The sequence below is a fragment of the Mesoplodon bidens genome (assembly GCF_964165515.1).
Source record: "Mesoplodon bidens genome assembly, chromosome: 9".
In the NCBI taxonomy this organism is placed as follows: domain Eukaryota; kingdom Metazoa; phylum Chordata; class Mammalia; order Artiodactyla; family Ziphiidae; genus Mesoplodon; species Mesoplodon bidens.
In genome coordinates this window covers 104,290,368-104,316,677 of record NC_138166.1, presented here as the reverse complement: position 1 = coordinate 104,316,677, position 26,310 = coordinate 104,290,368, and the positions used below count along the sequence as shown (strand labels likewise).

The 26,310-nt window shown below is 57.3% G+C and overlaps 1 protein-coding gene across 1 annotated transcript; it reads right to left on the bottom strand.

Annotated features, from left to right (window-relative positions):
- Positions 1–466: 466 nt before the first annotated feature.
- Positions 467–4,681, bottom strand: EN2 (engrailed homeobox 2; the record flags this gene model as incomplete). Its single annotated transcript, XM_081243462.1, has 2 exons — positions 467–783; positions 3,997–4,681. 2 exons carry the CDS (start codon positions 4,679–4,681, stop codon positions 467–469), a joined length of 1,002 nt encoding a protein of 333 aa, XP_081099588.1.
- Positions 4,682–26,310: the final 21,629 nt, after the last annotated feature.

Below are 26,310 nucleotides of genomic sequence, written 5' to 3'. Positions count from 1 at the left end.
CACACGAACAAAGTGGCAGAACTCATAGACCAAGTAGGAGCTATTTATTCGGTTCACAGTCGTGTGAAATGCAGCAATAAAAATCTTTGGACTTCAGCAAGTTGTTTTAATTTTTTTCTTCTTTTGAAATTAAAAAAAAGAAAAAAAGTGTCCTATGTCCCATAATGGAACTTAGGGGATTAAAAAAGATGAAACCCTACGCAGCCCCCTTCGCAAAAAAAAAAAAATCGTAAAATTAGCATAATCTCATAAACATAAGAAAACTCAAAAAATATTTTATAGTCAGATATTTTGGATTTTACACCTCCTGTAAATTATATATACACAGAATATTGCAGAACCATAGCTAATACACGGTATTTTCACTATTAATGCTGGTATAATCTTTATACACTGGCCCTTTATTTATGATTTGAAATTATTGCATTGTTTAGCTCGGACTGAGACTGGGCTTGGCGCCCGCCCCCTACTCACTGTCCGACTTGCCCTCCTTGGCGGTGGTGGAGTGGTTGTACAGGCCCTGCGCCATGAGGTGCACGGCCAGCGTGTTCTTGTTGCCCGTGGCCTTCTTGATCTTGGCGCGCTTGTTCTGGAACCAAATCTTGATCTGTGACTCGTTGAGGCTGAGCTCCTGGGCCAGGCTCTGGCGCCGCTGTTCCGTCAGGTACCTGTTGGTCTGGAACTCGGCCTTGAGCCTCTGCAGCTGCTCCGCCGTGAAGGCCGTGCGGGGCCGCTTGTCCTCTTTGTTGGGGTTCTTCTTCTTTGGTTTGCGAGACCTGGGACCTAGACAGGCATGGTGGACACAGAGAACTCGGGTGAGGAGGGCTCCAGGCCTGCCTCCTTACTCAGGGGTGGGTCACCCACGGGCACGGAAGGATGCAGAGGTCGGGAGGGAGGCGGCTGCCCAGGTCCAGCTGGCTGACCTGGAGGAAAGCTGGCCTGGACTTGAGATGGGACGGGGCGGAGCTCCCACCCACCTCCAGGACCCTCCCCTGGGGAGCGAGGAGGTGGCCCAGGAAGTCTGCAGGAGGGACTGTGAGTGTGGGTGACGGGCAGGCTTAGCGGAAAGGGCTCCGGATGAAAGGAGAACCCCTGCAGGAAAGCGAAAAACCACAACTTTGTGGCCAGGCTTTTTCTAGCCCTTTCTGAGGTTCTGTCCAGGAATAAGGACAGGACCGGTGGGGGGGGGGTAGGTGCTGGAAGAAAGGTGAGGGGGAAAGATCGGGGCGGGGCAGCCGGAGTAGCAGGAAGAGCCCTGGGAGGTGTAAAGGGACTCCCACAGGGAACACCCCCAGGTCCTAAGGGCCGGGGGTGCAGGGTCAGGTGGGCCCCGAGAACAGGAGGGGCCCAGGGGTCTGCCTCCCCACCTGGCCCTGGGCCCAAGTTCACTGCTCCCTTCAGGGACAGGAAGGCGCCCACATGTCCTTGCCTGAGTGGGGCAGGAGCACTGAGCTTCCTTCCCCTTCACCGCACCAGGTCTCCCCAGTCCCCTGTCCAGGAGAGGGGGCCACTGGGGGCCCGGGTGACCTTGGGCAGAGGTTCACACTTCTGACCCCTCACACCTCCTCCCGCTGGGACGCCCCACAGCACTTGAGGCTGGCTTGGGACAGTGGTGGTGAGGCTCCCAGGACCTGGCCACGGGAAAAGGCCTGAGAAAGCAGAGCAGAGGGAAGGGGGCCAAGTGTGTTCTTCTCGTTGGTTTCAGAAGGTGGGCCCCGTGAGCATGTCTGTGAGGGAAGAGGCCTTTGCAGGCAGGAGTCACGGCTGCATGCCTGGGGTTCTTAATCTGTTAAGTGTGTGAACTGACTCTGGGGGGCTCCTGGCCCCAGCTTCTTCCGAGGCGCCCTCGGTGGGAGGCTGGAGAAGGCTAGACCTCGGGCAGCCGGAGCACCCAGGTCCCCGCCCCTCGCCCCGCGCCCCTCGCCCCTCTCTGCAGGGTCAGGGGGCTGCCGGGCCACGCAGCGCAGCGCCGGCGGAGGGATCCAGCTGCGAGCCCCTCCGGAGGAACCCGGACCCGCACCAGGAAGGTGGGTTTGGTCCCCAGCTCGCGCCGAGCGAGGGGTCTGGGACGGTCCGAAGGCCCAGGGGGCGCCGAGCCCTCCCTCCCCCCGCACTCCGAGCCCTGTCCTCCCTCTCCGGGAGGCACGATCGGAAAGAGGGGGCCGTGTGCGCTGGAGAGGGGGCGCCAAGGGCTGATTCGGCTCACACTTCGGGCCTTTTAGCTTCCAGAGCACGCCCCCGCTCACACCCACCCACGCGCACTGCCCCACGCGCGCGCACACTCACGGTCCCGTCGCACCCACGCCGAGGGCACCGGCTCCTCGCCCAGACGCCTGGCTCTTACCCGGGGGGCTGCGGATCCGGGGCTGCGGCCGACGTCCCGGACGCGCCAAGTGGGAAGGAGGTGTCTCGGCGAGGCCTCGACAGGCCCCGGGCGGCCCCGCGCCTGCTCGGCCCCCCACCGAAGCCTCGCGTAGCGGAGCCGGTTCTCCGTCTCCACTCCCGCCCTCCCCACCCCCCCAAACTCCTCTGGTCCTGGGGCGCTCGCACACAACGAATCAGCCCACAAAAGATGCACACCATTTTACGCAAAGAAAATCTTCCTAGAATCAGAATTTTTAGTTCCTTTTCTTTCTTGATTTTCTTTCAAACCGCAAACACTTAAGGAGTCTCGGAAACAGGACCAAACCTCCGCAAGAAAACTCTGCGTTGCTGCTTTCTTAAACGCCAAGAAACAGATCTTATCTTACGGGGCTTTTTTTTTTTTTTTTTTTTTTTAAGTCCAGGAAGACCAGCCGCCGAGCCAGGCCGGGCTGCCGGGCTCCCGCGGGCCACTGGGGCCTGGCGCGGCCGCGACTCCAGCGCCGCACAAAGCCCGGCCGAGGCTCCTCGCCGGCCGCATTGTGAGCCTATATGTTAATTAAATATTAACAAAGGAGAGAGGCGAGAACAATGGAGCAAATTTCAGATCTAGCTGGAGAAATCTGGATTTCATCAGAGACATACACACCATCTCTGCGGGGAGGCGGCAAAGGGGTGACTTAGCTGTGCTGTGAACTGGGTAAACGACCCCCGCAAAACAGTTGAGGGCTAGTGGGGGCAAGGGGGTCCGGTCTGCGCTGCCGGCTCGGGGACAAATGGAGTCTGCACCTAATGGCGGTTCGCAGCCGCAGACCCGCATTTAATGCGGCTGATGATTTCTACAGGGACATGGACTTAGCTTTTAAAAATCCCGGATCTATGAAAAATACGCCCAGAAGCTCTGCACACCCCCACGGGCTCCCGCCACATTCCCCTCTGAAATCTGCTCCTTTCCTACGCAGAGCTGCCCCAGGAAAGCTCTGGGAAAGGTCCTTTCCATTTGGGGATTGCAGGCCTCCCTCCTCCAAGCTGTGTGCGCGCCGGCTCGGCAATCAAACCAGGCACGGGGCAAAGGGCCCCTCTGTTTCCATCTCTTCCCTCCGCGGATCCCCCCAGGTCCCCTCATCAGCCCCAGCTGAGGAAGAGCAGACAGCCTTGCTTTCTTCCCCGGCCACATCTGGGATAACTGGGTCGTAGGATGAGTCTAGGTCTGCGGTGGGCTGGGCGTGGGTCCCGGGTCTGGACTGAGTTGGAAGAACGCGGAAAAGGGGTGGAGTGTGAGCTCCGGGCCTGTCTGCCAGCCACCCCGTTCCCACAAAATAAACTCCAGCCAAGGGAGGGATGGGCTAGAGGCTGCAAGGAGAGACCCAAAAGGCAAGAGAGAAAGGAGGTCCTGTGCTTTCGCCGTTCTACGAAGTCTGTACCCCCTTGTGAATGAATCAGTCCTGTCCCCTCTCCTCCTGGCCGCTGCCGGGATCAGCGTCAGCCGCAAACAATGTCGCTGTGTGTACGTCTTTGTGTTGGGGGACAGGGATCCTGGTGTCTTCTTCCTCCGGTAAGTTCCCGCGCCAGCGCTGCCCCGCAACCCCACGGGCCTCCCCACGGCGGGCCGGGACATGGGTCCCCAAGACTCACCTGAAGAAGGTCGGTCCGAGTAGCGCGTGCAGTAGACCCAAGCCGGCCAGAGCATGGGCTGCGCACCCAGGTTGGCGCTGGCCTGCGAACTGTCCGAGTCTGAGCTCACAGACAGGTCGCCGCCGCCCAAGCCGCGGGCCTTGAGCGCCCCGTCCAGGGGGCCCCCGGGGTCTCCGCCTTTCTTGGCGCCGCTGTGCAGCGAGAGCGCCTTGGAGCCGCCTTCGCCGTCACCCGAAGAGTCGCCGCTGCCACCGCCGGGCAGCGGTCCGCCCGCACCCGGCGCACCCGGCGCGTTCTGCCGGGGCTCCCGGCCCGACCCCAGGAGCTGCTCGGCGCCGCCCGCGCCGCCGCTTCCCTCCGCGCCGCCCGCGCCGCCTTCGCCGCCGCCTCCGCCGCCTCTGCCTCTTCCGGAGCCGGCACAGCACGTCCCCGCGTCCTTTCTCCGGCCGAACTCGGGCCGCAGGATGTTGTCGATGAAGAAGTTGGTAATGCGGTGTGGATGCTGGTGGTTGCCCGGCGCCTGCAGGACCACGGGCAGCATCAGAGCCCGCCGGCGGCCAGTGTCCGCGTCGCCCGGGCTGCTGCCGCCGCCGCCGCCCGAGCCGCCGCTGGGGCTGGATTCCGGCTGCCGCTGCCCCTCCACCGCCGCCGCCGCTTCGCTGGGCTTGGGGTCATTCTCCTCCATGCTGTTCGCAACAAATCCCAAATCGCTTCTCCGGGGAGTCCCTCCAATCAGCCCTCGGCCCGCCCGCTCTGCACGCGGAGACTCTCGCGGCCAGCTCGTGCCCCTACCCCGCCGAGTCTTCCGAGGGCGTGCGCGGCGGCCGCAGCCAGGGCTGGGCTCCTACAAGTCGCCGGCCGCGCTCAGAGCGGAGCCACGTTCCAATCCACGAGTTGAGTTAGAAAATACCAAGAGTCGCCCCGCGCCCAGATGCCGGGAGATTCAAAAGAGTCCGGTCCTCGTCTTCGCAGCGCACCCGGGCTCTAGACAGTCACAATGGTCCAGCGTGGACCCGGGGCGCCTCCGGGCTCCGCGCTCCTCTCCACGTCCGGCTGCCTCCGATCCGGCGCTGCCGCGGCGGCTGCCCGGGACTAGAGCTCCGCGCATGCAGGCAGCGCGCTCTCCCGCGCTCACGCCCGCCGGGGCCCACTCGGGCCGCCGCCGCCGCCCGGCCGCCCCCGCCCGCGCGCCCCGGCCGGCCCTCGAGGGTGCGGGGCGCGAGCGGTCAGCGCGCCCGCCGCCGCCAGCACGCACATGGAGGCCCGCGGGCCTGCGCTGCGCTCCGCCGGCCTCGGGGCCCCCTCCGCGCGGCCGCCGCCCCGCTGCGGACCGGGGCGCCCCACCGGCGTGCGGCCGCGCCCCCGCCGAGCCCCGCCGAGCCCCGCGGCCCGAGTCGCATGGGTGAGCGGCGGGAGGCGCGGGCAGGGCCGGGCCGGGCCGGGCTGGGCCGCCCGCGCTCCCTCGCCGTCCGCACGCCCTCGCCGCCTCGGCCTCCGCGCGGCTCGGAAATTTCCAGGCCACTCAGCGCAACCCGAGACACTTTGACTCTGGATTTTTGTTCTTATTTTTAACAGAGCCCCCTCGAGTGACGTCGCGGGCCGGTCTCCTGGACACGTGCCTCGGGCCAATGGTCGCGGCGCCGCGCACCCACGTGACGCGCCGGCGGCCGCTCGGTGACAGGAGCCTCCCGCCGCCCCTCCCCCGCCGTCGCCGCCCCTCCCCCCCTTAAAGCGGCAGCGTCCTGGCGCTCCGGGGACCGAAGCCCGAACCGGCGAGACCGCGACCGCGTACCCTGCGCTCGCTCGTGTTTTCCCTGCCGCTTCTCGGTTCAGGGATCTGAGAAATCCGCGCGATAGCCCCGCCGGGTCACCCCGGCGTGCAGACATGGACAAGCGCTGGAAGATTGCTATTTTTTAACATTTCCATATTGTTTACCGTAGGGGAAAAATCCCACAATTCCTTGCACAAAATGCATAAATAACATTAAGTGAGCTGCCGAGATACAAAGGGACTTTTGTAGTCCGCCTTCCTTGCTGGTCGGAGAGGGGAATTGTCACTTACATTTGACTTTGGTAACCCGGCAGATTCCTGTCTTAAACGCAGAGCTGACGCGCAGGACCCTCTTCCTACAGACACTCATCGTAAGTGTGCGTGTGTGTGCGCGTGTGCGCGCTTGTGCAGGGAGCCGCGTGCATACGGTAGGATTCCACCCCGGGACAACGATCCTCCTGAAACGTGCATGCAGGTCAGAAGAGCTCGGGAATACGATTTGGGACTCCGTGGGGGGGAAGAGAAATAAAGGAGCATAAGGGTTATAAATGAGTCTTCTTTTCTGGAAAGGCAAGGGGAGCTGACGGTCAGCCAAGACTTCAAAACCATGTGGAGAGAAAATACTCTGGAGCAGCTGCGTTCCCCCAATTTTCCACCCATCATCTGCCCCACCCCAAGCCTCTACCCCACGGAGGGACTACCAGAAGGACATTCACCTCAGTTTCTTGTCTTAAAACCCTTTAAACTAGTTTTTCTGGAGAGCAGGGCCCATCTGAAAGGGAAATTAGAAATCACATGGTGGGGTGGCCCCCCAATTTGTTCCCCCCCCCGCTTTCCTCTATTCCTTCCTAAGCTTCCTTTCCAGTTGCTGTCAGAATGTCCAACTTGAACTTCTGTTTCCCCTTCCCTCCCCCCTCCTCCTTCTGGCTCCTTCTGTTCGCTCTTCTGTCCTTGCCCCCAGCTGCAGACACCCCACCAAACACCCGTTGTTACCCCAGGCATGCCTGTCCATCGTTTAAAAGGCACTTTCATGGAAATCTTCAAAGTTTGAGAAACATCCAAAAGGGCAACTCTGAGGGTGCTGGAGCGCTGGCACAATAGAAGTACACTGGAGGGGGATGAGAGGAAGGGTGCAGAGAGGCAGAAGAGGGACAGCCCAGGTGGCTTCGGGGTGCCCAGCAACTGAGGTCCCCACGGGGCCGGCCCTGGGCCTGGGGCAGCCAGCAGGAGGCTGTCGGGCCGGGAGGGATGGAGGAAGGTCTGGACAAGCAGCCCTCCAGGCCACGTTGAGGCTTGAAGGCTTGACCCTGACCTGGCTCCCCTTTTCTCTGGTCCCCACCCAGGTCCTATCCTCTCTCCACCCCAGCTCTGTCCACCCACTGCGGGCTCCAGAGTCAGGCCTGGGCTGAACTAGAAGCAACAGGGTGCTGCTGGGGGGAATTTCACCTGCGGAGGAGGGGCATGCACTGGGCAGGAGGAGGTTCTGGGCTGGGTCACCTGCTGCTAAATGCAGGTAGGTGGCTGGGTGAGGGTAGGCTCTGGAGGCAGAGGGGGAGGCTCATTGGTCCTCAGTGAGACTCAAGCAGGATGGGGAAGCACTTCCCACTGGGGTGACTCACATCTCTCTTCCCTCCCCCACCAGTGGAAGGGTCTTCACCAAATTATCTGGCTAGATACACACCTGCCAGTGGCCCTCCCTGGGTCTCAAAAAATGAAGCCCATAGTCTGTGTGTGCCTGGAAAAATGAAGCTGGTGAGTTTTGTGGGAACACCCTATTTACACATGTTTAGGGTTTGGGGGGAAATTTTCCTGCGACTCTGGGAACCCTAATCATCAGAGAATGTCCAATTATTTTGGGTCTCTGGATCACTAAGTGGGTAGAGGGAGGGCCCGGGACTGGTTGGTTCCTGCAAAGCCACTGCAGGTTGATTTCTCCACCTGTCCCATGAAAACCAGTTAGGCTATCTCCTGAGAAATAATTTCTGATGTCTTGGGCATCTTTGCCTCAGCATTAACTGAGCCCAAGTGCTGGACTCCTGCTGTGTTTTCTCCTGCGATCCAGACCCAAATTACTGGCTGCAGCATGAGCTCTGCAAAGCAGCATGTCACCTCCAGGCCAACCTCACTTTTGGAGGGATAGCATTCTGCAGACACTGGTCTCCAGGCTGCAGATCAGGCTGGTCGAGGAAGCAGGCCAATTCCTGAGTTACGGGCTGTGGTGGGACCGTGCAGGAGGAGGGGAAAGGAGGGGAAAGAGGAAGGAATGAGGAGAGAAATCATTAGAGAGCATCAGGCCACTCAAAGCCAACCCAAACATGAACATAATTCCGGAAGCGAGCGCTCCTTGAGAGTGGGCGCCATCCAAAGGTACAGCGTGGAGGGTGAGAAAATCTGGGAGGAAGCTGCAGAAAGTTGATTCGCCCCGGGGCTGAGGGAATCCTAAATCTTACAAACACAGAAATCGCAACAAGCTGTTTTCAGAAAGCTCTAAAACACGCTTGAGGGCCGACCGGCCAGGCGGGACCTGGGACCCCGCCTGGCTGTGCTTTCTGGGGGCGGCGGGGAAGGCGGGGGACGCATTTCCAAGTGTTTGCTCCAGAACCCGAGGTGCCGGCCCTGCGCCCAGCAAGCCACGCAGCTCCGCTCTCCCACCTAGACGGCGGCCGTCCTGCAGGGTGGGCTTCTCCACGTGCACAGGCGACCAGCACTGGACATTTGTTTCTCCCCAACATAGTGAGGCCGAGGCCCGGGACCCCCATCCTTTCTCCTCTCGCCAGGCCCAGGAGAGTGGCGGCAACCCCCCTCCCCGCTTCTGGAGAACCATCCTCCAAGCTTCCCCGGTGCTCCGCACAAAGAGGGATCTCGGAATGTATCAAGGGGAAAGACGGCTTCTGGACACGGTGTTTTCATAGCCCCGATGCTAGACTGACAAATAAAATCTCCGGTGGCAGAGAGCTCCTGAGGACGCTGGGTGCCTGGCTGCAGATCCAAGCCCCCCGTTTTATCTTAAAAACGAGGCCGGAGGAGGGGAACTTTTCCAGCCACTCTGCTGTTCCCTTACTTCCCACACTTCTCTGGGAGGGCGGGGGGACGCGAAGAAAACAAGCGAGCGCGATACGAGCGGCGTTGGCTTGCAGCGGTCCTTGCCACTCGGTTGGTAGAGAAGCCCAACAATTCCGGAGGGCGAAATCTCAACCCCAGCAGAATCAGGCCGGGGAGCCCCGCGCCCGTGGCCGAGAGCCAGCCCCGCGCGGCCGGTCCCCGGCGCCGGGCCGGGGCCTTGGGGCCGAGCGGGGAGATAGGGCCTGGCCCGGCGGAGAGCCACCCTTGGCTCCTGGGGCTGCCGCCGCGACCCCGGCCTGCAGACAAAGGCCGAAATGATGGGGCCGGCGGAGGAGGGGGTGGTCGGGCGGGGCCGGCGGGCGCGGCCGGCGGGCGCGGAGGAAGTGCGGCTGTGCTCACCTCGCAGCCACGCACCGGGCGAACTTGGGGGCCTGGGGTCAGGGACCTCGTCCGAGTAGCCCCAGGAGAGGGTTAAAGCGCAGCAGCAGAGGACCTGGAAAGGGCCTGAAGCGTCGTGGGGAGTGGGGCGCAGACGCCCTTGGGCTCCGGACCCGGCGCCTCTCCCTGCCCCGGGCGGCAAGGGGCGCCCCGCTCCCGGAAGTCCCCACGTGGCACCCAGGAGAGCCTGCTGGGTGGGTTGGCGCCAGGCGGAGGCTTAGCTGAGGAAGGGGGAGGACAGCGAGCGGCATTGCCCGTCTGGACCCTGCCGCCAGAGCCGGAGAAGAGGCGGCCTGTGCTCCGCAAAAGCCCCATGGGAGTTGGGGGCGGTGAAGTGGGTGCCCTCCTGTCCAGGCCACAGGGAGAGGACCTACTTTTGACACTTATCCTCAGCGCCAGCCTGGGAGGGCTGGGGAGATGGGCAGAGGGTGGGCAGTTCTCCAGAGCTGAAACCTTCCCTAACCTGGTTCCTCAGGAAAAAGGATGCTTCTAAAGGGGAGTCGTAGGATCGCCCCACTTGTGCTAGGAAACACACACCCAAACTCGTTCCTTTGCTCTGGCCTGGCGGCCCACCATCCGTTGGCTTTCTCCAGAGCCAAGCGACTCTTGCCTTAAATGACCTGAGCTGAGATTCCTTGGGAATCACCTTGTGCCCTAGGGGCCCCTTTCCTGCTCTCTCGCCCTGTTTCACTGCTGTTCTCCATCCCAGTAAAATTTGGACGCCTCTGGGAGTTGGGCCCGCTTCCATTCCAAGTGGACCACACTGTCCTCACCAAGCCCACTGAGCAGCCTGTGCAGGGTCATGACTGGGAATCATACAGACTGTTCCGTGACCTCACGCCTCCACGGTAAAGAATATGTCCCCTCGGAATTGCGGCAACCAAGAAGAAAGTGCCACATCCCAAATAATCCAGAGGCAAATAAGGAGAATTAGTTGGAATTTGAAGAGCGGCACCTATAGCTTGAGCCGGCTGAGCACACGAAAACAAGAAGAAAAGATATATAAAAGGATAATGAGTTGTGAAGACAATCCGCCACCCTCTCCAATCTTACAATTACTTACAAATAGTGGAAGGAATTCTAGTGTCTATCCACTGTCTTCCTTTTGATCTTTGCAAGGAAAACAAGATATTCAAAAGGAACTCCTGGAGCACCTGCCTCCCTCACAGAGCATGGGGTTTCTTTTCTTCGCTTTCTTTCCCTGAAAGCCACAGGAAATCACAGCGAGGCGAGCATGGCATAAACTCACATATGCTGACTTCACACTATTTTTGGAAACATGATTTGAGTGGCTAGACAGTTCCAGAATTTTAGACAAGTTCAGGTTTAACTTAAACCACCTGGATCCAGCCCAGCTGACCTACCAACTGCTACTAAAACAAATAACTCATTAGTCTGGGTTTTATACCAGGAAGAAAATATCTAAACCATCACCCCCAAATATCAACAATAGAGCTTCACTGCGGGAACTCATGCAGAGTTATATATTGGTTACATTGGGGGAGATAGATTTTATTTTAAACATATGTTCAGATAAGTCATGAAATGGATTTCTTTTTTTCCTTATCAAATAGAAATAAATTTATAGTTTGATATAAAAGAGTGAAACTAAATTGTGAATGAAATTAACACATTTCCTGTATTTGATGAAATTACCGATCCATTCCACTGAGTTCAACAGGCTCCGAATTTGGTGGCCTGGGGGCACAGGCTTTCACCTCGGTGGAAAGTTTGTATAGTTGGGGGGTATATCCCCTGATACTTGCCTGTGCTAAGGGCAGAAGAACACTCTTGGGGGGTTGGTGGCCTTTTAGGAGCACAAAATCTTGGTCACTGCATAGTGGGTGTCTGCTCTTGGTGGCTGGTGCTCACTGAGGCCCAACTTCCCTCCTGGCGCAGCTCCACCTGGTCCGGTCAGGGCCCAGGGCCAGGGAATGGCCCTCAGCAGTTCTCCCAGTACTCATATCCGCTTCTGTGTCATCATCCCAGCAGACCTCACCCACTTAAGGAAAAGCCCACCAAAGCAATATTTTAAAGTTAGGACACATTAGAGAAATGCTCTTTCTCCTCCCCCAAAAAACGTTTTCTTCTCCTCAATATCTCTAAAAAAATCTTCCATTTCTCTGCAGGCAGCTCTTCATGTTGCGTCTTATGTTACGGAGTTTCAGGGTTTTGTGTGTCTCATATAACTTAATCCCCTAAGACACAGCAGCCTCTGTGACGACGGCAAAGTTCAGGAACTCTATACCAGCTGGAGGATAAACACAGGCTAGGAGAGAGAAACGGGATATGCATCAGGATTTCCCACATATGTAGCTAATGCCCTTAAATTCCTAGGGATTTACACCTGCCCAGCTACCCGGAGCCAGAATTGAGAGCTGTCCTAATTAACTACCCAGTTTAGCCCTCCGTTCGCAAGGCCAGGGCTAACTCTGGCGGCGGCGGGGCAGCCTCTGGGCTTCAGATGTTAGGGGCCTGGGGGCGAGGGTCTGAGGCTGCCGGCGGGGACTGAAGGTTTGGTGCCAAAACGCTCCGACGGTAAAGCGCGGATTCCCCAAGCAAACGACACATTTTGGGCGACGCTTTTCTGTCTTATTTGCAGATACAAGTTCAGCTGCTGCTCGTGCAAAGCAGCCAGGAAAAGCTCAGCCTTGAAAATAGAATGTGAAACCAAGTCTCGACCGCTAGGAAACCTCGATCCGGGGACATTCTCCGAAGTCGGAGGCCAGAATGGATATCGGATCGCGAGGCAACCCAGAGGCGAGCGTCTGCCAGGGTCCGAGACTGGGCCGAACGCAGGCTTGCAGCCTTTCCGCCCGCGCGGGAATCGCCTTTCCTCAGTGAAACAGCTCCTGGAAAGCACGAAATCGAGCCAAAAGAAAGCGGCACACTCCCGCCTGCGCCGGGGCACGAGGAGAGCTCCCTCTCCGGGAACCCAGGCGCCTCGCACATCCAGGCTGGCCGGCGGGGTGGGGGCAGGGTGGACCTTGCTGGGGCTCGGGGTGGCGGGGCAGGAGCATCCCCAGCACCCACTGCGGACCCATCTGCTCCGCCGAGCGGGGAGGGGGAGGGGCTCCGCCATGCCCTCATCACCCAGTATCGCCTAGTGGTGTCTCGGCGAGCACCCAGCTTCTCCGCCCAGGGGTCAGTGGTCTCCGTCGCAAGTGGGGATGCGGCGCCCCAAGCCGGATGTTTCCCTTCGTGCGCGCACGCGGGGCGGGAGGAGGTTGGGCCGGTGTGACCCGATCTCTTGCTTCCAGAACTGGCCATCTGCTGGGGGCGCGGCTCGGCTACCCCTCTCCAGGCTCCCTTCCCCGTCTCGCTGCGCCGTCGGGTTGGGTGAGGGGATCCCTTGCTGGAGTTTGGAGTGGGAGACCCCCTGGAGGCCCCGAAGCCGGTTTCCTCAGAGGGTCTCCCTCCCGCCCCCACCGGCCGGCTCATCTGAGTAAGCAGCGAATCCCCGGGCGGGCTCGGCTTTAGGGGTGATTCCTAGAGACCGGCCAGGTGCCCCGCCGCGCCCCGAGAGGAAGGGAGGGGGCGCTGAGGCTGCGGCGCCGGCCCTGCCCCGGAGCCTGGGAGGGTCTACACTCGCGCCAGCCGGCTTGGAGAAGGCCGCTGGGGATGCGCCCGAGCCACGCTCCTGCCTTCTGGCCAGGAGGGGACCCCGGCCCAGTGGAGACTCTGGGCTCTACAGCGAGGTCCCGGGAGTCGGAGCCCGGATCCATGAGACGGACTTCTTGGCTAGGAACTTTCCACCGACGTGAGAGCCTCTGCCCCCAGGCCCCCAAATTCCGAGCCTTGCGAGACGCAGCGCCCGCGAGGAAGCGAAGGGCGCGGCTGGGGCGGAGCCCACTACGCGGCGGCCAGCTCCCTGGGAGCTCCGGGCCCCGGCCCGGCGCGGATTTGTGAATGGACCGCAGAGCTCTTCGCAGCTCACAGATCAGAGGGCTGCTATCGCCCCACCGACGTGGTCCAATGAGCCGCCGCAATAGCGCTTAAGCTACAAAGCCGGCACGGCCCGGACTCGGCGGTTCCGCGCGGCGCGGGGAGGGGACGCGGGAGGGGCGAGCCCGGGCCGCGACTTCAAAGCCGCTCGTCCGGACTCAGTGAAAGGGTGGCGCTCCGGGGGGGGGGGCACGGTCTGAAACTTCATCCCCCCCCCGAAACGCCCCCAGGCCGTCCTAACCACCGCGACCTGAGCTTCCGGTTGCCTCCGGCCCGCCCCGCGCGCGTCCTTCAAGTGCCCCGGGGCCCCGGGGCGCCGCCTCGTCCCCGCACCGGTCCCCGCGGCCTCGCGGGTCTGGCCACACCCGCTTCCCTAAGTAGCCGCGTGGTTCAAAAGGAACCCCCGCTGCCCCCTCCCACCTTTTAAAACCAAAGTCTTTCGTTGCCTTCCTCGAGTTCCCGTGGTTGGGGGGAGATTGACGCGCGTGGGTGCCCCGCGGAGGAGCCCGGCTTCCCCGCTCGTGGGTGAAGGCGCCGGGAGGGCCCCTCCAGAGCGGGATGCGTGGGCCAAGCCGCGCGTCCCCGCTCCCATTCCCCGCTGGCCGAGCGCCCACTGCTCCAGCAGCGCGCGCCTTAAGGACGCGAGCTCGGCGGGTGCAGTCAGGCCTTCTCCCACCCACTTTGCAAATGCGCGCGCTCTTTCTTCCGGAGAGCCGTGGAGAAGGGGGAGGGGAGGCTGCGGCCCGGTGGCGGCAGGGAAGTTTGCTTAAGGGGAGGGGGAGAGAGGTCAGAGGTTAGGAGGGATTAAGGCTCGGTGGCCGCGCCCATCCTCAGTGGCCCGGGGAGAGAAGCACTGAAGCAGGGGGTCCGGACATCTTTCACAAAAACGATTTTGGGGGGAGGGCGTTGGTCCAGTGAAGACAGGGAAAGGTCCTAAATGGAAGCGAGCAGAGGAGGACGGGATCCAGGGGAGGCGCAGCTAAGGAGGGAGAGGACCTAGGAGAAAAGAGCGGCAGCACGTCGTCTTCAGGACTCTGCGTCCTGGTGACAAGGGCATCCCGGGGAGAGTCTCCCTACCGCGGGGGCAGAGGCCCCGCTCTCTCCTGCAACCTGTCCACGGAGTCCTCAGCTTCCACCCAGGGAATGGGCGCGCCTCGTTCAGGCCAGGCTCAAAGGGCCTGCTCCTGCCTGGCTCCTCTCCACCGTCCTCTTGGGAAGACCTCCGGAAGGCCCCCCGCTCTGCTTCCCCCTCCCCATATTCTCCGGAGTACATTCCCCCTGGGATGAACTGCCCCCCAGCCACAAGAGGGAACTTCCCAAAGCTATGGCAGCCAAGGGTAAAAGGAAAACATGACTCTGCTACTTCCTTCCCCACTTAACCCTCCTCCACCCCCGATTACCAGCCCTCTTCCCACCAGCCCGGAAGGGATGGCGCCTTACCTATGCAGCATCACTGCCCTGATGACAATGGAGATTTCTCTCCAGCTCTGAGCATGAGACTCATGCACCTGACTGCCTCCTGGCTGCCTCTACCCGGAGTTCTAATGGGCAGTTCAAATTCGACAGTCCAAATGGGATGGGTTGAGTCCTGCCCCCTCGCCCCCAGTCTGCTCCTTCCCCGTTTTCCCCATCCACCCAGTTGGGAGACAGTCCTGGTTGCTCCCTCTCATAGGCCACGCCTGGTCTTCAGCTGCGGCCATTTCTGCCCACACCTGGAGGGCTGGTCTTTCAACCTCTATTGCCCCCGGCAGCCTGTTCTCTCTCCACACTTGGTCTACACCAGTGGTTTCCGAGAATGCTGAGAATTAGACACAACCCTAAAACACACTTTGGGGCCCTATGTGACCTGCCTCGGCCACTCCCCTCACCTGAGGTTATAAGGCTGGCCTCCCTTGGCCAGCTTAAACACCCCAACTCTGCTGCCAAGCCCTTCCCACTTCAGGGGTGTCCCCGCCCCCTGTCTTTGCTCTCCCCTCTGTGGAACATTCTTCCCCCAGACCCCTGCATACAGATGATCCCAGAGAGAGACTGCATCTCTAAAACAGCTCCTGCCCCAGTTGTATTCTCCACAGCACTTACGGCTATTAAAGTTATAAGTACCCAGGTGTGTACAGCTGGGCTGTCCTACAAAGTGGACTGGAGGAGGGCAGGGCCTTGTCTGCAGGAGCAGGGGCCCCAGCCGTGTCCCACCCGCACTCTCAAGGTGTCTCAGCACCCTTACACCCCTCATGGTCATTGAGGGCCCCGAGGAGCTTTGTTTATTTGGAATATGCCTATTGATGATTCATCTACAATAACAATAAAAACCCACTTCATGTTTACTTAAATCTTACATTTTAATGAACACTTACTATATTTCCCAAAACAATACAAAATTAAAAGAGTGGTGTTTTACATTTTTGCACACTTCTTTATAATGTCTGCCTTAAGAGGAGATAGCTGGATTCTCATTTCTGCTGTGCAATCCATTATTTTGGTTCAAGTATATGGAGAAAATGCAGCCTCTCACAGACATGTAGCTGGGAAAGGAGGAATGTTTTATTAGCCTTGTCACACAATGGTGGACGTTCTTCCTGAATATTACACAAAATTCAACAGGTGGAAGATTCGGAATTTAGTTGCACTATGGAATCAAACCTTATCAGTGAATACTTCATGCTCTATTACATTAAAATCCATTGATCTATCTTACACTTTGAATGGGTCTTTTACCCATGAAAGATTTAGCAACATCATTCATTGGTTATTTGGAAACTAATCCTTCTCTGAGTTATGCAGTTCTCCCAAATGTTGACAGGTTTCCTTAAACAATATCACAAAATTACTTCTGTTGATATCACTGCTGTGCTCATCGGAAGGGTCTGTAAATACTGGGAAGTTGTCTGACTTACGCTATTGGATACACGTTTTCCAAAATTTTACTTTTCACTTGAAAACTCAGATTTTATCATTGGCAACAACTACTGTTTTCCTTGACATGACAGGCTCACTTCATTTATTTTTGAGAAAATGTCTGAACAACTGTGGTATGTCTGCCAGGTGTGTTTTGTGTACAGCAGAGTTCCATGGCAGAGGGCTGGTTGGCTCACAGCTCACCCACAGGGGCTCCCCTTAGACATCTCCTGCCCTTCTGAGTGCAGCGCTGTGAACACAAGCCCCCTGTTCCTTCCTCCAGAATGGACATGTACTCAAGGGCTCAGCTTTAATAAAGTTAATACTTTTTTTTTTACTGCTTTTTCAAGGACATTTTTCAGTGAAACTGGCATATTTTCTTGAATTTTATTTTATTTTATTTTTTTATATAGCAGGTTCTTATTAGTTATCTATTGTATACATATTAGTGTGTACATGTCAATCCCAATGTCCCAATTCATCCCACCACCACCCACTACCACCCCTCCCCCTCTCCCCCCTTGGTGTCCATACGTCTGTTCTCTACATCTGTGTCTCTGTTTCTGCCTTGCAAACCGGTTCATCTGTACCATTTTTCTAGATTCCACGTATATGCGTTAATATACAATATTTGTTTTTCTCCTTCTGACTTACTTTACTCTGTATGACAGCGTCTAGGTCCATCCACGTCTCTACAAACGACCCAATTTCGTTCCTTTTAACGTTCACTGCAGCACTATTTACAGTAACCAGGTCATGGAAGCAACCTAAATGCCCGTCTACAGATGAATGGATAAAGAAGATGGGGTACATATATACAATGGAATATTACTCAGCCAGAAACTGGCATTTTTTTAAGCAAAACTCTGAGTGCATGGCTGTGAGTACGATGCCTGCTGGTACGGTTGGAGCCGTGGTCTCCATGCTGCTGAGGCCTCAGCTTTCTACTTGCCGGTGTTTTTGCACCTTTTGCCAAGGTCTGGGTGGTGACAAAGGTAAGTAATAACAGTATAACTGTAAAAATGGTTGTGTGTGGACCCTCTGAAAGGGTTTTGGGGGTGTGCAGACCACATTTTGAGAGCTGCGGGAGTATTTCACGAATGAATGCATTTCCCTGCAGTCTTCAGAGGTGGATACACAGTCCTTACCCAGAGCACTTGCACCAGCTGCGTTTCCGAACTTCTTTGACTTTAGAAGGTGACAGAGTGTACGTAGTGTGTATGACGCAGCCCAGTGGTTGCCGATAGCACCCTGTAATCAAACATGTCACTATTTCGGCAGTTAGAGCGTAGGAAGAGGGACAGCAGCTGTAAGAAGGCTCACATCTATTCTGATCACATTTTGCCACCAGATGAGTTTCAGAAGTGACTTTCAGTGTGAAAGCATTCGGGTTTGGAGTTGAAGACCTTTGATCGTTATCTCCGCTCATGGAGGGGCAGCCGAGGACGGAAGGTTAGCAGCTGGCCCAGCCCGAGGCCCACTGGGGGCAGAGGTGTGGAACTCGGATACGGGCGGTGGAGGTCCAGGGCCTGCTGTACCTCTGCCCTGTGATCCCTCCTCCCCGCTCCACGGTGCAGCACACCCCCCCCCCGCCCCGCAGGGCTCAGATCACGGACATCCAGGTCTGGGGGGCGCTCAAGGCCCCTCTCTGCCTGGCCCTGGGTCTCCTTTCCACCCTGTCTGGCCGTGTGTTTCCTGCATGTGCAGAACTGCAGCCGCCCAGGGCTATGGATTCCTGAACTCACCAGGCGCTTTCCAGCTTCCAGACTTTTCTTCGTTCAGTCTCACGTGTGAGAATCCAAGTTCCACTAGGACGTCGGCTGCTTGAAAATTGTAAATCCTAAGACTGAAAAGGAAATTTTGCCTTTTGGAAAATTCGAGCTCTGGATGGCTAATAATGCCTAGAAAATGGTTATTCTTTGCAAAATGATAAGAAATATAAATTTTCTTTAGTAATGCTGCTAGGGAAAACAGTAAGTGAAACAATGTCTGATCTAAAATGTGATTTTATATGTCAATAACATGAGGTTAATTTTTTTAATTGTGGAAAAAAAATAACAAAATTTACTGTCTTAACCATTTTTCAAGTTCAGTGGCATTAAGTACATTCATTGCTATGCAATCATCACCATCTCCAGAACTTTCTCCTCTTCCCAAACTGAAACTCTGTTCCCATTAAACAACTCCCCATCTCCTCCCCAGTCCCTGCTCCCCCATTCTACTTTCTGTCTCTACGAATATGTCTATTCCAGGTACCTCAGGTAAGTGGAATCACACAGTATTTGTCCTTCTGTGACTGGCTCCTTTCACTGAGCATAAGGCCCTCAAGGTTCATCCACGTTGTAGCAGGTGTCAGAATGTGCTTCCTTTTTAAAGCTGAATAGTACTTCACTGTGTACCACATTTTCTTTATCTATTCATCACTTTTTGACTGTTGTGAACAACGCTGCTATGAACCTAGGTGTGTAAATAGCTCTTTGAGCTCCTGTTTACATCTCTTTTGGATATATACTCAGAAGTGGGACTGCTGGATCGTATAGTAATACTGTTTTAAATTTTTTCGAGGAAACGTCGTACTGTTTGGACAGCAGCTACACCATTTTACGTTCCCACCAGCAGTGCACAAGGGGTCCAACCCTTCCCCATCCTCAGCAGCACCTGTTATTGTCTGTCTTGTTGGTAGTGTGAAGTGGCACCAGCTTCCAGACTTTGGAAAACAGTATCCCTTCCACCTGGAATACTCCCACTTCCCACCTGCCGGAGGAGATGCTCACCCTCCTAGCTCAGGAACCCCAGTCCAGTGTCTGCGGTTCTTCTCCCCCTCTCACAGAGCTCCTTGCTCCTTTACAATGTGCCTCTGAAGTGCCTTATCCTGATGCATCCTCCCGGCTACCTGCCGGGCGGGAGGGGGAATCTATAAACCAAGCCTGGAGATTCCTGTATGTGGCGCTTAGGGCAGGGCTGTACCTCCAGGGCTCCTTCCAGTTTGATTTGTTGGGGGAGGGGATAGGGGGAGGAGTGCATGGGGACAGAGGGACGGTGACTCCCAGGTGGGTCTACAGCTGCACTCTCCCAAAGTCGTGTATAGCACTGAGCACTCAGAATTTGGCTAGTGGGACTGAAGAATTGACTTTTAAACTTTAATTAGCTGCAACGCAAATTTTAAAACTGATTTTCCACTCAGCTCCTGGGAACTCCCACATGTGTTTAGAACAACTTGAGTATATGAGCCCACTTCCAGCTGCAAACTGTATAAACGTCAAATGCACATCAGGTATTTCCAATGAAAACTTAGATGTGTTATAAGTGTAAATTGCTACACATTTTAGATATGCCATGGGTATGAAGTGTGCATGGAATTTGAAGACTTAGTACAAAAATACCTGAATGTAAAATATCTCGTTGATTTTTATGTTGCTCACTTGTTGAAATAATATTTTGGCTATATCAGGCTAACTAAATATGTTAACATTAACTTTACCTGTTTGTTTTTTTTTTCGTTTTCTTCCCACGGCCACTATACATTACACGTGGCCACCTTCTTAGTCTCCTGGACAGTGCTGGTCCAGAGGAATGAGTCTGCACCCGTTAGAGGAGGGAAAAGGTGAAATCCCAGGCCACAGCAGAGGAAGGGAGAGCCAGGTGTTTGCTTTCTGCTCGAGGTGGGTGGAGGGGATGTGGCTTCGGAAGTGAGTGTATCAGTTTCTGGGGCTGCTCAACAAATCCCACCACCCGGGGGGCTTAAAACAACAGAAATTTATTCTCTCACCGTTCTGGGGAACTTGCCAGAAGTCAAGATCATGCGTCCTCGGAACCTTTAGGGGGATCCTTCCTGCCTCTTGTGGCTCTGGGGTCGCCTGCAGCCCTGGGGTCCCCTGGCCTGTAGCCACATCACTCCTATCTCTGCCTGTGGTCATGGGCCGTCTCCCCCGCGGCTGTGTCTGCCTCCTTCCTACGGGGACGAAGTCATGTGGGACAAGGGCCCACCTTTCTCCAGTGTGGCCTCATCTTACCTTGGTGGCATCTGCAGAGAAGACCGTATTTCCAAATAAGGTCACACTTGTAGCTCCCTGGCGTTATGACTTCAACGTAGCCTTTTGGGAACAGAATTGGACCCGGGGCAGGGAGGTGGGCGGCGTCTGGTTCCTGCAGTCCTGTGAGCCCTGCTGAGGACCTGCCTTTGTGACACATTCCTAACCCTCTGTCTCTCAGGCCTTCATCTGTGAACGGAGGGCCACAGTGGCTTGTTGGGAACATCAGATGAGGTTAGGCCTGAAGGACAATGCCTGGCACACATTACGTGCCATGTGAAGGTTACTGCTTTGTATTGACACCTCCCCTAAAGGCAAAGGAAAGCCATGGAGCATTTCTGGAGTAGGGAGGTAAGTCACACAGAGATGAACCCAGCTTTAGGACCACACTGTCCCCCCATAGCCACTAGCTTCCTGTGGCTACGTGCATTCCTGTTAAAGTTAACACAATGAGAAATTCAGTTCCTGACTCTCACTAGCTACGTATCAAGTGAAGATGCGGCCAGGAATCCTCAGTGGGACTGGGATGCGGTGGGTGGGAGCCCGGAGGAGGTGGGATCAGCACCGCCCCTGCCCGAAGCCTGATGGTGGAGGGAAGGCGGGGAACAGACAGTGGGGCTTGAGTGTGTGTGAACGGAGTGAGGCCAGCCCGCGTCCGTGCAGAGGGAAGACGGTGGTGCTCCTGTGGGCTCAGTGCCTGTGTCCCCCTGGGATTCCTGTGCTGAATCCTAACCCCCAATGGGATGGTGTTAGGAGTGGGGGGCTTTGGGAGGCGACCAGGTGAGGAGGGTGGAGCCCCTATGAATGGAATGAGGGCCCGTATAGAAGGGACCCCTTGCCCCTTCCCCCACGTGAGGACGCAGTGAGAAGACGGCCCTCTGTGAGCCAGGAGGTGGGTCCTCACCAGACACCAAATCTGCCTGTGCCTTGATCTGGGCCTTCCAGCCTCCGCACTGTGGGGAATGGACGTCCATTGTTAGGCCTGCCCGGTCTCTGGCTACAGAAGCCCAAACGCACTCAGACAGGGTGAAGGGGCGGGGTGAGGCTGACATCACGGGATGGACAGCTGAGCGCGGCCGGCCCCCCGGGCTGCACGGACCCCCTGGGACAGGAGCTGCTGCAGCTGCCATGGCCGGGACCCGGGGTGGGGACAAGAAAAGCGCAGGCCACAGTGCAGGGGGTGGCCGTGGAGATGGGTGGACAGGAGGCCAGGAGGCCAGAAGGGGCGGTGGACAGGGAGATCAAGGTGACCGCGGAAGGCTGGGAGACAGGAGCAGGGCTGGGGGCTGCCCTAGTGGTCAGAGCCTGTCCTCCCCCTCTCGCCGGGGTCTCCTGGCCCTGTGCCCCAGCCCGCCGGGACCTCCCGCACGTCCCCCATGCTGCTCCTGTCCACACTAATGTTCACTCACCTTTCAGAGACACCGCCCCCCCCCCGCCCGCCGGTGTCTGCGCTGGGCCCGTAGACACCTGTGTGGTTGCTGGAGCCAGGGACCATCTCAGGGAGAGGTCCCCAAGGACAGAGACCACGACGGCTTGTCCCCAGCACACGGCAGCCGCGACGGGTCACATCCGTGGGGCGATTGCTCTGTCCTTGGCACCGTTCTAGAATCTTCCTGTGGAGTGACCTGTTGAAACTCCCGACAGCGCACTGGGCTTCTGTACCAGTCGGGGCTCTCCAGGGAACCAGCAGGAGAATCCACTAGGAGACTGGTTTTGGCGAACTGGCTCACGAGATTGTGGGGTTGCTGGGTCCAGAAGCCTCAGGGCAGCCGGTGGGCTGGATGACCCGGTGGGAGCGGAGGCCGCAGTCTTGAGGTTTCCTCCTTCTCTGGGGAGCCTCGGCGTTTGCTCTCAAGGCCTTCAGCTGCCTGGGGGAGGCCCACCTACGTTAGGAAAGGTCATCTCCTTCACTTAAAGCCACCTGATCGTAGGTGGTAATCACCTGGCCCGGCCCCGGGGCTAGTGGTTTCAGACTGGGTCCTGGAGCCTTGCCAAGTGACCCAGAAAACTGATCGTTCAAGTGACCCAGGGTGTGGTTAGGTCTACAGGAAGGGAATTGAAATGCAGGCTCCTGGGCCCCAGCCTAGGCCTGTGGGGCCCCACTTCCTGGGTGAGAGACCTGGAAACCTTCATTTTAACTAATGTCCCTGATGCCAGAAGCCCACCAGGGTCTGAATCCCCTGGGGCGGGGCGAGGCTTTGGAAGGGTGCAGTGGGGTCTCTTCCCTCAAATGCACCTGCTGTCGTCAGCCGCGGGCCCCTCTCGGGCGTGACACAGGGGCTGCTTAGGTGTGGCCCCGGGGTGGGACGAGGATGAACGTGAACATGAACAAGCCGGCGATTCCTCCCAGGTTACCTCGTGGGAGTGTGATGAGGAAAACAAAAAAGCACCCGCTGGGGCCTGCAGGGTCCCAGACAGGACGACACCTTCTACCTACTGGGGTGCTGGTCCTGCCAGCCCGAGACAAAACGAGGTGTCGGAGCTGATACTGAGGGTCCCCAGCCTTCGCCTCTCCAGTGCCCTCTGCACACCCGGCGCCCCCACCCCCACCCTCCACGCTCCCGGTCCTGCGGGCACGCCTCATCCTGATCTAAGAAGTGACTCCAAGCTAAGATCAGACAGCTTGATGCATCTGCCTGCCCACCTCCCGCCCTGTTCACGATTCCACAAGGAGATGTTGACAGCTCCACCCAAAGGACTGACCCATAAACAGAAGGGTCTCAGGAAGACGGGGCAGCGGAGGGCCTGTGAACGTGAGGGCCTTGGAAGCGTCCTCCAGCTCTGTCCCCAAACCCACCTGTCCTGGGCTGCCTGATGCCCGTCATTCAGCCCTAAGGGGACAGCGGGGCCCTGTGAACTGACCGCCCTGGAGCGGGGGCAGGGGTGAGCTCAGGGCCCCCAGCCTTCCTCTCTCCAGCTTCTCTGCACAGCAGCACTGCGTGTGTTCTCACCAGCTCTCCTTTGTTTCCGCCTGTGAGATTCAGATGGAAGCTTTGGTGCTGTGTCCTGTGCCATCGTATTAGTTAGGGCCAGGGCCCACCGGCCAGGAACAGAAATCCAAGTAGCGGTGCCCCAGGACTTACAGAGTTCCTCCCTCTCATGTGGAAGGGAGCCGTGCAGGACTGCTGAGCTGGGCCTGCCCTCCTGGGAGCTGGGCAGCTTCTCGGAGACAGAACAAAGCAGGGTGAGGTCAGGAGCCCGAGGGCCTGGCATGTTTGCCGGTAGAGCCTTTCCATTTTGGACTTACTCCCGGGGAGGTGTATGCATTTCCTCTTGCTGCGAAAACAACTGCTGTAAAAAAAAAGAAAAAAAATTTACTGCAAACTTAGGGGCTTAAGACAACACGAAATTATTCTCCTGCAGCTCTGGAGGTGAGAAGTCTGGGCTAAAATCACGACGTTGCCTGGGCTGGGTCCTCATGGAGGCTCTGGGGGAGAATCCACGTCCTGGGCTTTTCCAGCCTCTAGAGGCACAACCTTCCTTGGCTCGTGGCCCCCCCTCCATCCTTAAAGCCCATCCCTCCAGCCTCTGCGTCCGGCTCACTTTCCTGTTTCTGGCTTTGACCCTCTCACTTCCCTCTTACAAAGATCCGTGTGAGCACATGGGACCCACCCAGATCATCCAGGGTAGTCACTCCACCTCAAGGTCTTGGTCACATGTGCAAAGTCCCTGTGGCCGTGTGAGGTAAGCGCCCTGGTCCATTCCAGCTGCCGTAATAAAACACCACACACAGGGCAGCTTAAACAACACTCACTGATTTGTGGAGGTTGGGACTCTGAGATCAAGGGGCCAGCAGATTTGGGGTCTGGTGGGAACCCGTTTCCTGGCTTATAGACGGCAGTTTCTCCCTGTGTCCACACATGGGGAAGGAGCGGGCAGCGCTCTGGGGTCTCTTATTAGGGCACTGACCCCGTCATGAGGGCTCCACCTCATGACCGCATCACCTTGGGGGTTAGATTCCCACACATGAATCTGGGCGTGGGGGGACAAATGTTCAGCCTGTGGCAGTAACACATTCCCAGCTTCCCGGGGACTGGGGCGTGGACGTCTCTGGGGGCCATTCTGTCTAGCACAGCAGGTCTGCGGGGAGGCAGCACGGATGCTCTGAGAACCGCACATCTTACCACGCGTGCAGGGACAGGTTTGTACCCCGGAGCCAGCAACTCACCCTGTATCTCTGGATGTCAGACTGGATTCTCTCTGGACGGGGGGTTCCCAGGATGCAAGGTCACTTGGGCGGGTGGTTGTCCACTGAGCAGTGTCTTGGTCTCATCGAGACCGACTGAGTCAGAAGCACCACGTTCCAGTCCGGGCTGTGACTCTGGAAGCTGCTTTTCAACCAGCCTGTTGGGTTGTTTCATGCATACTAAGACCTGGCGTCTCTCTTCTAGACAAAATGGGGTGTGGACAAGCCCCCAGGAAGCAGCAGACCCAGGCCTCCCCCTGCCCTCCACGCTTGCTCCCCACCAGGCGTCATCGGGCACCCTGTCTCCTTGGTCCCACGCCCTCCGTGTGTTTGTCTCCCCAGCTAGACCGAGGGGTCCAGGAGAGAGGAAGGTCTAGACCCACGTTGCCGGCCGCTGCAGCGCCTGCGGGTACTCGGTGGAGCCCAAGCCCCTGGCCGCCCCCTGCGACGTTGGCCAGCCGGGGTGCCCACGATGCCCCTCCACTGACCTGAAGAGATTGAGGAAACAAAAACGGACTGTGGTTTGTATTCAGAGCCTCCTGAAGTTTGGAGTGCAAAGTAGAAGTCAGTTTTTTCAAGCTGCACTTACTGATCTTACATGTTCTGCGTCTGTGCTCTTGGAATCCTGTCCCTGGGGACAGGAGGCAAGGTGACTGGCCTGGGCGGGGCACAAGAAGGGTGCCAGCTCCCACCGCCCTCAAGCCCCTCAAGGGGCTGAGCAGCTCTGGGCGAATCCCCACCCCTCTGCGTGCTTCCAAGATAGAGGTCTGGGGAGGGTCCCTTCTCACACTGCGATTCCACCTGGAACAGCTCCCTTCCATAGGTGGCTGGGCCGACGGGATATTTTCTAGGCTAATTGAACATTGCCCCCAATTCCACCCTCTCCGAGAAAAAGGCTCTTGATTATTCACGTAGGAGAACACGGTTTTAAATAGCACCTCAATTTGCTTCCTCACCCATCAAGCGGGTCTCTGTGGAGAGCGGGTGCCCAGGGGAGCCAGTCTACCTGCAAGAAGAGTCTGGAGGAGGGGACCGTCTTCCCCACCAGGGAGGGGACCTGCTTCCATCTCATTTCCATGTGGTGGTGCTTCTCATGCCATGACAATTAAAAAGATGGAGAAACCATTTGCATTTTTCCTGGGTGTTAATGACCTTTTAAACCAGTGTTCAATTGTCTAGTTTAAAACAGCAGGGCTCACGTTGCATGAATAATTCAACTGCCGCTGAGTTCTCTCATGCACAGGGCAAAAACCTCATTTTTGACCTAGTTCCTAAAGTTGAATGCATTCATGTAATCTTTATGCACACTTGGTTTTCGTTTTTTAAGGTATATCTTATTTTACTCGCATCCTAAGTAAACTTAGTGCCAAGGTTTGGGGGCTTAAATTGATGAAACAGAGACCTAATTTGTTTTACATCACCCGAAGCCTTAAATTTAATTAATTTTCTGTCTTAGGCACAGAGGTACCTACTGGTTGGCTGTGAGCTGGCTCAAGTGAGCATTGTAGGGGCGTAGACAGCAGGAGGTGTGGAAGGCCTGGCGTTCAGGGTGGGCTCAGGGCGGTCAACGGCACTGGGGGGCCAAGGGCTGCTGTCAGGGCTGGGGACCAGGGAGAGTGAAACGAGGGCGAGGCCACAGCTCCCCCCGGGGGCACCGCCTCCCCGCCAGGAGCCTTCAGTGGAAGACAGAGGATTGTCTTAATGAGCATGCGGCCGGCATGCTTCTATTCCAAGCAGCAGAACTCTCCGCTGCAGAATCATGAAAATGCAGGGTCCCGGGCCTCGCCCTGAATCTATTAAAGCCGAATTTCTAGGCTGGGCCTTGGGGTTCCATATTGTAAATGTGCTCCCCAGCTGTTCTCCATCGCTGTTAGCGTCCTGTAGCTGCCATAACGGAGGACCACAGAGCTGGTAGCTTAGAACAAGAGAAATGTGTAGTCTCTCAGTTCTGGAGGCCAGGGGTCTGACATCAAGGCGCTTCCTCTGAC